We start from the raw sequence: 11,359 nt of genomic DNA, 5'->3' as shown, positions 1-11,359 counted from the left end.
CAAATCTTATTTAACCTCTCTCTCTCTCTCTCTCTCTCATCCCTGTTTTGTTGTTGTTGTTGTTGGCGGCTTGCTTTGTGAGTTGTCCATTCCCAAATCCCATCCTTGTTTTAAATTTAGCCTGATAATATAACTATCCATTTGGGTACATGTGACTATAATTGTGCATTTCAATGGAAAGGCATTCTCCTGTCTGTATTATTTTGTATTGGGGATCTTTTCTTTTTCTTGTTCCAGTAAAACACAAGGATATTGCTGGGCAAGAACTAGAATCTCATCAGTCACACAAAAGACATAAATTTGAAACGATTTATACTTACTGAGACATGATATGGTATGGGCCCAAATTCTTCATCCTTGGCATTGCTCGAGGATGAGGAGGATTTTCACATTTCACATTTCACAGTTCTGTGCTGCATCCTGCATGCGGCATGCCCACCCAGGACCAGGAGCCAGCCCAGTATGGGTGTGGGTATTAAGTGGTTTCAAATCCCATGGTCCAATTCTGGCTCAGTCCTTTTACACTCCTTTTGTCTACATAAACTTTTTCTTCCTTCTTCTGGACCACAATATTCTTGTGCTTTTCTTGGGCTAGCTTCTGGTAAGAACCTTAAGATTATTGAGATGACCAACCATGCCATGTCAGATTGCTGAGTTGGTAAGCTCTGTGGGAGGGGCCCCGTACAATGGATTTGGATTTGGGTTGAAGATTCACAGACTGCAATTGAAGGACATTCACATTGAAGCTGGACACCTTTTACCTCCGTTTTGCAACCAAGGCCCACTTGTTACTTTGCTGGTTGTTACAAATTGTTGGCAGCTTTTCCTTGATATTCCTCCCCAGTCCCCTCCCCTGTTTTTTCATTTTGTCAATGCATGGGCACGGTGATAAAACGGAGTTCGCTCTCTCAAGAACTGAGAACTGAGAACCGTCTGCAGTATTTACTATACAAATACCCACCCACCACAGAAGAAATCAATGAACAATTTCATGGACCACCTGAAGCTGAAGAAATCCAAAATTGGGCCAACATTGTTGGACCTATAAACTTCAAATTTGCCATCTGGCATAGTAGCAGCAAACCACTTTGATTAAACATACTGGGTTGGGCCCTATTCCATCTCACATGGCATGTCCCAGATTTGGTTTAAGATGCTATGGTCACAACCAGATGTTTTGTTTTCTTTGAAAGAGCCATGGGGCTTCAACTCTGTTCCCACCCACCCAGCCCTAGTGAAAATAAAACACATGTTTTGCTACCAAAGTGAAAAAATAAAAAAGACAACCTCTACAGCAGAGTATTCTGGATAAGTCCACCGATCATGACCCATGACCGACCACCATGGAATGGGTTGGGCCTTTGCTCCATTTGTAAATTTTGTCAAGGACAAATAGAATTAGAAATCTGATCTAATTGGTTTTGTGGAACTACAAAACCAATAAACAAATGGAAAGAGGGAGGGAGGCGGAGGAGGAGAAGGGCAAACCTGGGCCTTAGGCCGTGGTCGGTGGACGGGGCTGGCATTGCTCCCCACGATAAATGAGGGGGTGTGCACCGCAGCAGCTTTTTAGACTGGGAGAAACGAGAATGACAGGAACGGGGACGGAAGAGGCCAGGGTATTTTGGTAATTATAAGATAAAACAAGGGGTAAATTAAGGCGGTTATCCCAAAGAGAGAGAGAGAGAGAGAGAATGTTAATGTGCCGTTGGGTGGTTGAGTGTAAGGTCTTGGCCTTGGGGGACTGGGGATGATCGAATCATCGAATTTCGTAAAGGAGGCAAAGCCAACAGCACCATCAAAGAGTCAGTCAAGCCCGGGTCCGACCCGATTAATGTTCAATATTTTATGCTCTTTCTCTCTCTAGTATTTATAGGGAGTATCTGTCGCTCCTCACTCCATCTCCAAGGAAACCGAGGAGAGAAAGAGAGAGAAAGTCAGAGAGAAAGCGAGGAGTCCTACTCCTAAAACGAACACACCCCGATATTTGCAGCCGAAGTTGAGGGGGGCAACAACATTGATGATCTTTCTCTTTCACACACACTCTCTGCCCAATGGCTCTAAATTAATATTTAATATTTCTCCTTCTACAGTTCTACTTCTTCTGTGCTAGGTGAAACACAGAACTACAGAGAGACGGAGAGAGAGAGAGCAACCACAGTAACAAATACAAATAAGAAAGTGATTTTTTTCTTTATCCATTTTTATTTTTCATTTAATAATCAGTTTTGAGATGGGTTCTTGGAGGTTCTGAAATGATGAGATAATTTTGTTCTTGGAATTTCTCAAGGCCATGGGCTCCTGTGTATGTATGTCATGATCTGTTTCTTTGTGCTTGTTTTTGTTCACTTGCTCCCTGTAATCATTGAATTTTTCTTGGCGTTCCGTTGAATGGAAAAGCTTTCCTGTCCCGAAGGAGAGGGATTCCACGGCTCCACGTCTCACCACAGTTAAAATTGCGAAATAAATCAAAAGGAAAAAAAAAAGAAAATAAAGAAGAAGAAAAGGCAAAGTAAAGGGTGTGGGGTGTGGGTTCTGTACTGTCTCAGCCTGTCCCCCCCCCCCCCCACTAATCTCTCTCCCTCTCTCTCTGATTAATAACAGTCTCAGTCCAGAACCCACCACCAGCATTGGCTTTTTGCCTTTTGTTCTGTGCTTCTCGCAATTGTCTATGTCTGCTGCTTCTGCTCCCTCTGCTCAGTACTGCAAATGGGGGAGGAATCATACTTTGAATTTCTTGTTATTATCTGATCTTCGTTCCATTTTTTCATGCTTTAGCTTTCCATCCGAACATGAATTCCTTTCTTATTTGTTTCATTTCCTTTCCATTTCTTATCATCTTTTAGCTTTCTGGGTGCCCCTCTATGTATGAATTTCTTTTTCTTTGGGACTTCCTCTTCCACTTTTTTCAAGTTCTAGTCATGTGGACACCCCTCAAATTGTGAATTTCTTCTTGTTATCCCATCTGCATCCATTTTTCTTTTCGTGTTTTCGCCTTGTGGCTGGCTATTCTTTTCAACTCATTCCACTTCTCTGTATTCTCTTCCTTGCTGGTCGGCGGGAAGCGGGTTGTACTTGTCTTCGGCTTCTTTGAAGAATATTGGTGTTCATGGAAATTGATTTGAACCATGCAATCAAAGACGGGGAGAAGAGCTCATGTTGTCCAGGAGATTGTGACAAGGGCGGTGGTGTTGCTGGCTGTTCTATGTCTTCCCCATCTTCTTGTTGCTCCTCAACCTCTTCCGTCTCTTCTGTATCTTCTTCAACATATTTGGAGCTTTGGCATGCATGTGCTGGTCCTCTTACCTCTTTACCAAAGAAAGGGAGTCTGGTTGTCTACTTCCCACAGGGCCACTTGGAGCAAGCTGCTTCCTACTCACCGTTTCCATGCTTGGAAGTACCCACCTTTGGTCTCCAACCTCAGATCTTCTGCAGGGTTGTCAATGTTCAACTACTTGTAAGCGATGGTTTTCTATTTTTCGATTGAAGTCGTTTTATCTTCTTCGCATTGCTCTTTCTATCACTCTGGATTCTCATTTTCTTTCTCCCACTTTACTGCAGGCTAACAAGGAGAACGATGAGGTCTATACACAGGTGACACTCTTGCCTCAACCAGAGGTATGCTGTTAAATTGCTTCCCGACTATTCCTCATGCGCATGCTTTGGGCATGGACTAATTTTAGCTCGGACGTGAATGAAACATGCTGAACCAGATGATTCTCTCTTTTCTATATCATAGTGTTGAGCCTTCCCTTGATTTGGCTTTAACGTACTCTGAGTCTTATTTTATTTATTTATTTTTTAATTTATATTTATATAGTTAGGAGAGATGAGTATGGAGGGCGAAGGACACGAGGAGGATGTCGGGGCGGAGGAAGGTGGACATTTGCCCCGAAAATCAACTCCTCACATGTTCTGCAAGACGCTTACAGCCTCCGACACGAGCACCCATGGTGGCTTCTCTGTCCCTCGTCGAGCTGCAGAAGACTGTTTCCCGCCATTGGTAAGGTTTTGTTTATTTTCTCCAATGTTGGATAGATTTGGTGGATTGAATCAGTAGACTTGATAACGCTTCCCTGTTACAGGATTATAAACAGCAAAGGCCGTCTCAGGAGCTCATTGCCAAGGACCTTCATGGAGTTGAATGGAGGTTCCGTCATATTTACAGAGGTACTATTGATTGGGAGTATTTTTAATGGTGTCTGATTGAAGAAGGAAAATCATGGAATTTGATGTTTATTTTTCAGGTCAGCCTCGGCGGCATCTGCTCACCACAGGCTGGAGTATTTTTGTTAGCCAAAAGAATCTGGTTTCTGGAGATGCTGTGCTCTTTCTGAGGTATATATTTCTGGTTCGGATTCCCCCAAAAATGTTACTCCTGCTTAAATCCGTTGAACCCTGTTTCCAAATTTGTGTGTTGGTTTTGAAGGGGTGAAGATGGAGAGCTGAGATTGGGAGTTAGAAGAGCTTCCCGACCTAGAAATGGTCTTCCTAATTCAATTGTTGGGAACCATAATATGAATCTCAATGTTCTCTCGCCAGTGGCTAACGCAATATCCACCAGAAGCATGTTTCATGTCTTCTACAGCCCAAGGTACTCTTATTAACCATCGTTGATTAAATTTCCCAGGGCAGGTGTTTAAAAATGTTATAATAGTTCCAATTGTGTCACTACCAATATTTGCACAGATCATACTCACTTAAACAAGAACAAGAGGAACTTCACTCCCCTTTGAGCTAAAAAAATAAATATGCAGCTTATCATGCATTTTACTTTGCAAGGCATTTTTGTTAGTTTTTTGTTAATTCAATTGTAAGAATGTTGAAATTGTCATCTGATAAGCTCTGATACACAAAAATGGTAAGCATTAAAATGATTAAAGAAAAAATCAAAGGGAGCAACAACATGCCTTGATATGAGGACACAGGTTCAATCCCTGCTTGCTCTCTGAGGAAAAGAAAAGGATGGAAATGAGCTTTAGCTCAGCTCCTTTTTTTTTTCTTTTTAATAATTTGGTTCACATAGTATGCAACATATTATAGATAAGTTCTTATCTATTGATAAGTTCTTATCTTTTTTTCATAAAATGTGTGAACAGGCTTCTGACATGAGAAAAGAAATTGTTTTACAGCCAAATTTCAGAAATAAGAACTTTGTTTTCAACATAGCTAACTCCCAATGAGATGTTTTGGGGTTCATGCTATAGATAGTTACCATAGTGTGCAAAACTCCTGTTTTCTGGTCTGTGATAAGAGAATGGCATCTCACAATGAGATTCTCCATTCTTCAAAAGTTTCAGCAGTGGACCATTGAAAGGTAAATATCAGAGGCAAATCTAAAAAAAAAAAAGCATCTCAACCATATGCCATAAAGATGAACAAATTTCTCCTTATAAAACCTAAAGATCCCAAAATTAGAGTCTTGCAACAACTACAAAATGCAACCAAAAGATTTTTCACTGAAATCTATATAAGTGGTAGAGAAATTCATTCTAATACTTCTAACCAAAGAAAAGAAAAAGATCTTATGGGTTTGGGATTTGATCTTTGTCAAATTCCTCATTTCTTAACACAATCAATACACATACATAAACATCCCTTTGCACCTCTTGGAAGTTGGGACCTTTCCATGGTCTGAAAATGAAACTTCACATTCTGGTTCAAGGTATTCACTGTATTTTATATCCAATTCGAGATTATTCTTTATATCTTATTGGTGATCTTTGAAATTTTGTCTCATACTTTCTTAAAATGCAGGGCAAGTCCTGCAGAGTTTGTCATACCTTACCAAAAATATGTTAAAAGCATCAGGCATCCAGTATCTATTGGGACAAGGTTCAAAATGAGATTTGAAATGGAAGATACACCAGAGAGAAGGTGTGGTTTAATATGATTAACTTCCTTTCTTAATCAAATGTTTCTCTCTCTATAATCATATCCCAAAAGAATTTTGGATATTTTCCCTTTTTTTGGCAGATGCAGTGGTGTAGTGACTGGGATGGGTGATCTGGATCCCCATAGATGGCCTAATTCAAAATGGAGATGCTTGATGGTAATGCCCTCAAACTTGTTTCGTACAATCTGGGATTTAATATAAAATGATTTTAAATGTATGTTGCATTTAGGTTTGCCAGCAGTCTTAATTCATCTTCTCTATTACAAACAACCAAAATTCTGAACTTGTTACAATGTTTCCTTCCACATGAATTGCTAATTTTCTAGGTTAACATAATTCTAGGTATTGGATTAGGTGTTAAACTTGCTTGACCCAATAACTTTTCATATGAGGACAGTCCTGTATATAATAGATACCACCACTGACTTTATTGTGTTCACTGGTTTCACAAGTTTGTTCTCAGTCCAGGTGTCCTCAAATCAATAATCCGTTGATACCATTCCCTGGATAGAGCATTTGGTATACCATTTACCACCCTTGGAATCCACCTGAACAAGCAATTCAGTCTTATTGCTTTTGATCATGGTCTAGGTGCCCCCCAAACTAATACATCCCTTGATACCCCTTCCCTAAATGAGCAGTTCAGGCTTGTTGCTAGGGCCTTAACTTTCTGTAAGACCAAGGACCATCTGAACCATGGAATAACCATCCAATCACTACTTGTCAATCACCTAGGACTGCGAATAGTATCCATTTGTCTGAATTCAAATATTGAATTTGATTAAGTTAGTCCAAACTCGATATGTTTATAATTGGATAGAATATGGAACCACCCCAATAAAATATGCTTATATATACATGAAATTAATATTTTAAGTTTATATGCTTATATCTACATAAAAATAATGTAACTATTTGTAAAGTTGGTTCCTATGTTGTATGTTTACTACAGTCATAAATTCAATTCTCATAAAAAAATATTTTCAAGTAATTTCGTTCATATCAAAATCATTATAGTTCATTTTATTAATAATATAGAATAGTCTAATCATTTTTACTTTTATATATTAATAGTATTCAATATGAGTATTATTTGAATCTGATCCAATCCATTGCATCCCTACAATAACCTGATGTGAAGCTGGCTTTAAACCTTGGATGACGATGATGAAAATAACGACCAAGATGATCTCTGAATATTCGAATTCCTGAGGATTCTGGGTTGCCTAGACAGCAATAATCAACAATCATTTCTTTTCTACCCATTACCCATGTAACAACTATATGCTTCTCTCCTAGGGAAAAACCCATGAACTGTTGGCCAGCCTCTAGGTATTGTGCCTAGTGGCTCCTATAAACTCCTCTTTTGTTACCCAATGTGCAGCTCTTAGTCTTAGCATAATAAAGTCAATTAATATTTCAATTTCTTTTTCCTTATTTTCAAATATTTTAACATTTTTTTTGGAACCAAATGCTACATATAACCACATCTCTAGTGCAAGTCCACAAAAGTTGCATATTCACATTATAACTTTTATCATATCCTCAATTAATGAACATCTGTTCAATATATCTAATGCCCATACATGTCTACTATGTCAGTGGGGATTTTCTCAAGGCTGTTTCAAGGATCAAGATTCAGTTATCCATATTTTAAGATGAATAAGTAGTTTACTAGAAAACAAAAAGTCATTATATATGATTCATCTTATGAAAGTCTGCTAAATTTCCAATATGGTAGACATTTTCTGGAACACCTTGTGAGTTGACCACATTTGAGCTCCTATGTTGGGAGAGCAATGTCATGGTTTGAGATAGGTACCCTGGATATTTTATCAAATAATGGTCTCAAAATTCCCACCTGACCATCCAATGATTTATAAATTATGATCAATCTTCTACTAATTGGTTGGAAGTAAATGCATTCACTAGTGTTTTTTTTTGTAATAATTGGATTCACTGAATTCAATGAATCAAGAATTCAATTCTAAAATCACTTGTTTTGAGAATATATCTATTTCTTTTGTGTCTCACTTTGTTCTCGTTGCCGCTATTTTCTTGAGTTTGCAATTGTACCGGTTAGAATTTTAAAAAGCATGATTAGTGGAAGCTAGCACTACAAAACACCGTTGATTACCTTAATAAATTTGTGATTTACAAGCTTGCACATCTTGAAGGCCATATTTCTAATACTCCCCTTGTGATTATTGCCTCTAGAATTTCTTTGGCTCATCAAGCATTCAACCATTTTGTGCAAATACATATAGACAGGGCCATGCTAAAGTATGAAAGATGACTTTAAACCTTTTAGAGAATTGGGTGAATGTTGTTTAACATATAGGCATTTTATCTTTTTTCACTATGGCATCTAAACATTTTATCCAGTGTTTTAAAGAATCACAAACCAAATTGAACCATTTCTTCATTCAATTCAGTAGTTTGAACATTCAATTTCTGGTTTACACACAATCTGCTCTTTGAATTAGTGAACTGCTTTCTGGGCAGATTGTAGTTTCCTTTCAACTGTCTGGTCTAATCAATTTTCATAACTCTGATTCTAACAATTAACCCCCGAGATAAATTAACCCCAAATTGAAGTTATCTCCAAATGCCAACTGCTTCAGACAACTTTCAAATTCTTCCTTGCTTTTGGTTCTTATGGTCTTGATTGTGATGCCAAATTTTAGATTTGTGTTTTAGACTCAATTTGGAAGGAGTACAAATACAAATATGTAGAGTGCAAAATTTTGTATTTTGTATTATTTTGTATGTATTTGTACTGTACATATTTATATTTGTACTTTTTCCAAACTGAGCCTTAAGGGTGAGATACACAAATGATGGGGCATAAGCTTCTTCAGTTGCTTATGTAGAGAAGTGGAGTTTATTAGTAGTTTTGTAACCTACTTCTTACATACTATTAGTTTTGTGTTTTATATTTCCAACAGAAGCTTATAAATATTGTGAAGCTTTCATATGGTATTTTTTTTAACTCGAAATGTTTTTTTTTTTTTTTTGATAATTGAACTCGAAATGTTTTTCAACTATGACAACAGATTAGATGGGATGAAGATATTGCTAGAGAAAACCAAGAACGAGTTTCTCCATGGGAAATAGAACCATCAATTACGTTACCAGCTTTGAGCACCCCATCTGCCCCCAGGCTGAAGAAACTACGGATGAGTCTGCAGTCAACTTCACCCAATAATCATGTTACTGGTATGGATCTAATCATGAACGTTTCGAATTGTGCATAATATTGCATTTGTAATTTGTCTCTGATTTTGGGTAGGTTCAAATTTGGCTTCCTGTTGCAGCAGTAGGGGGTGGATTTTTGGACTTTGATGAGTCTCTAAGATCCTCCAAGGTCTTGCAAGGTCAAGAAAAAGCGGGTTTCATGTCACCACACTATGAAGGTGATATGGTAAACCATCCAGTGGGCTTTGAGGTGCATAATCCAGCAAACCAAAGTCTCATGATAACTGGCTCAGCAGCAACTGATATTGGCGGTTCTATGCAATCACAACCTACCACTTACACAGGCTTTGCGGAATCCAACAGATTCCAGAAGGTCTTGCAAGGTCAAGAAATTTGCCCATTGAGATCCCTGCATAAAAGAGCCGAGTTCAACCTTAATGCTTGGGGGGATAATGATCTCGGTTACAACATGTACCAAGGACCCAACCCATATCACTACCCGCTTGCTCCAGATGGCATCAGAACCATGTATGTGCCATTTAATGACGTGTACAAATCAAGCCATAATCCCATCATGCACCCATACATGACCAATTATCAGAGAGGGAGTTTCCACCCTTTAGTGTCTGCACAGCAAAAGTTCTCTGATATCATCAGGAATGAGGAGCGCCATCCAGGTTCAAATCATACAGCAAAAGAGCTGAAGCCTCTAGAAAATTTATCTTCTCCTACCACTCAAGATCTGGACCCAAAAGATGATGGGAAAGATGAAATTATGAATGGATCCAAAACTGGCTGTAAACTGTTTGGGTTCTCCTTGACTGGAGAAACCCGAGTTCCCAACTCTCAGAGTTCTAATAGAAGTTGTGACAACATAAGCTGCAATAGTAGCACAGTTGGATATTAATTGCGTTGCTGAAGTTCTTCTCGCTCGTCCTAAATAAACAAAGTGAAGGTTTACAAGAAAAGAAAGTTGGTGGGAGGAGGCGTTGATTCGTCAAGACCGAATGGCTATTGATGATCTGCTGAAAGAACTGGAGCGGCAATTCAACATTGGAAGACCTTCTAATTCTAATATAAAGGATGGCTAGTTGTTTGCACAGTGAGAATGATATATGATGATCGTGGGTGATGTTTTTTGACAGTGAGTTTCTCTATCTTATATCAAGTTGCTTTGTCTACGTATTACTTATTGAAATGATCAACCTTCACCATTTATACTTGGACGGTTGGCAGCAAGTTATTTAATCCGGTATATATGTATACACCACACGAGGAAGTGTCAAGTGTGGAAGATGACAATTGGAATGGTCAGTGATGGTACTCAATGTCAAAGTTGTTTGGAAGAAGCACCTGCATTAATGCTTGTATTGAAAACTTGAAGTCTTTTTCGGTGGAGCAACCTGATTCTTCTCCAACGGTAATTAGGATTTGACACTGTTTCTTTATGAATTATGTTTTCTAAGATGAAATTTACATATTTCCAAAAACCTGAATGGGGTACCTAGTTTCCTCCTGAGTTCAAACTTCAAATCTCAGTTGCTTCTCAGATGGTGAGATGTTAAAACTAAATAACTGGAAGGAAAACTTTCCCCCAGTCCAAAGGATCCTGGCATCCATACCCAGGAAGACAGTTCAGTTGCTATTGGCCATGGGTTTGGATTATAGACTGTTTGCCTTTGGCCGCTTATGTCTGATTGTCTCGAGAAGAAAGTACTGATACTGGGTGGAGAATACAACTCAATCACTGACAATAATAAACTACCCATCATTACTAGGCTACTGTGCGTATTTGGGTCCTGCCTGGATCTTAAAAGGAATATGCATACATGATTGAACCCATACTTGATCGGATTCTTACCATCGGACTAATTTTGGAATCCAATCTTTGAGATGATCAAAAAGTGTCACTCACCAACGATTCCTTGATTACATATCCTCAATCAGTCAGTCTCAAAGTCAAAACTCTCAAATGAGAACTCAGCGATAGTTTCTGATTCCCTTGTGGATAACGTTATTGAGACGAGGATTTATCAGTCAATCAAACACAGTGTAAGTGACCATTGAACCTTCTCTGCCCACCTGGTTGGGCTGGTTTTGCAACCAATGGCCTGCCTAACGAAGAGTATAAGACAAGGAGCAAACAGTAACATTAACCGAGCACAGAAACTAGTTTTTTTTTTTTTCTTTTTCCTTCTTTATTCCATTATTATATCGGAAATACATTATACCTGAAAAACTTATAACCAATCAACCAATATCGCA

At 38.6% G+C, this 11,359-nt stretch overlaps 1 protein-coding gene across 5 annotated transcripts; it reads left to right on the top strand.

The window, feature by feature from the left end:
* Positions 1-1,900: 1,900 nt before the first annotated feature.
* LOC104594808 (auxin response factor 4-like) lies at positions 1,901-10,584 on the top strand. 5 transcript variants are annotated; one of them, XM_010255298.3, is made up of 10 exons: positions 1,901-3,457; positions 3,562-3,618; positions 3,821-4,003; positions 4,086-4,170; positions 4,248-4,338; positions 4,430-4,594; positions 5,758-5,877; positions 5,977-6,052; positions 8,953-9,115; positions 9,214-10,584. In XM_010255298.3, exons 1-10 carry the CDS (start codon positions 3,110-3,112, stop codon positions 9,999-10,001), a joined length of 2,076 nt encoding a protein of 691 aa, XP_010253600.2. In that variant the 5' UTR covers positions 1,901-3,109; the 3' UTR covers positions 10,002-10,584. The 5 variants fall into 5 exon arrangements, with proteins under 5 accessions (XP_010253600.2, XP_010253601.2, XP_010253602.2 ...); XM_010255299.3 differs by having other exon boundaries at positions 1,918-3,457; positions 9,217-10,584; XM_010255300.3 differs by having other exon boundaries at positions 2,624-3,457; positions 5,983-6,052.
* Positions 10,585-11,359: the final 775 nt, after the last annotated feature.

The sequence above is a fragment of the Nelumbo nucifera genome, chromosome 2 (assembly GCF_055504915.1).
Source record: "Nelumbo nucifera cultivar China Antique chromosome 2, China Antique-T2T, whole genome shotgun sequence".
Classification (NCBI taxonomy): domain Eukaryota; kingdom Viridiplantae; phylum Streptophyta; class Magnoliopsida; order Proteales; family Nelumbonaceae; genus Nelumbo; species Nelumbo nucifera.
Note: the sequence above shows the minus strand (reverse complement) of the source record. Positions and strands in the feature narration are given on the sequence as shown.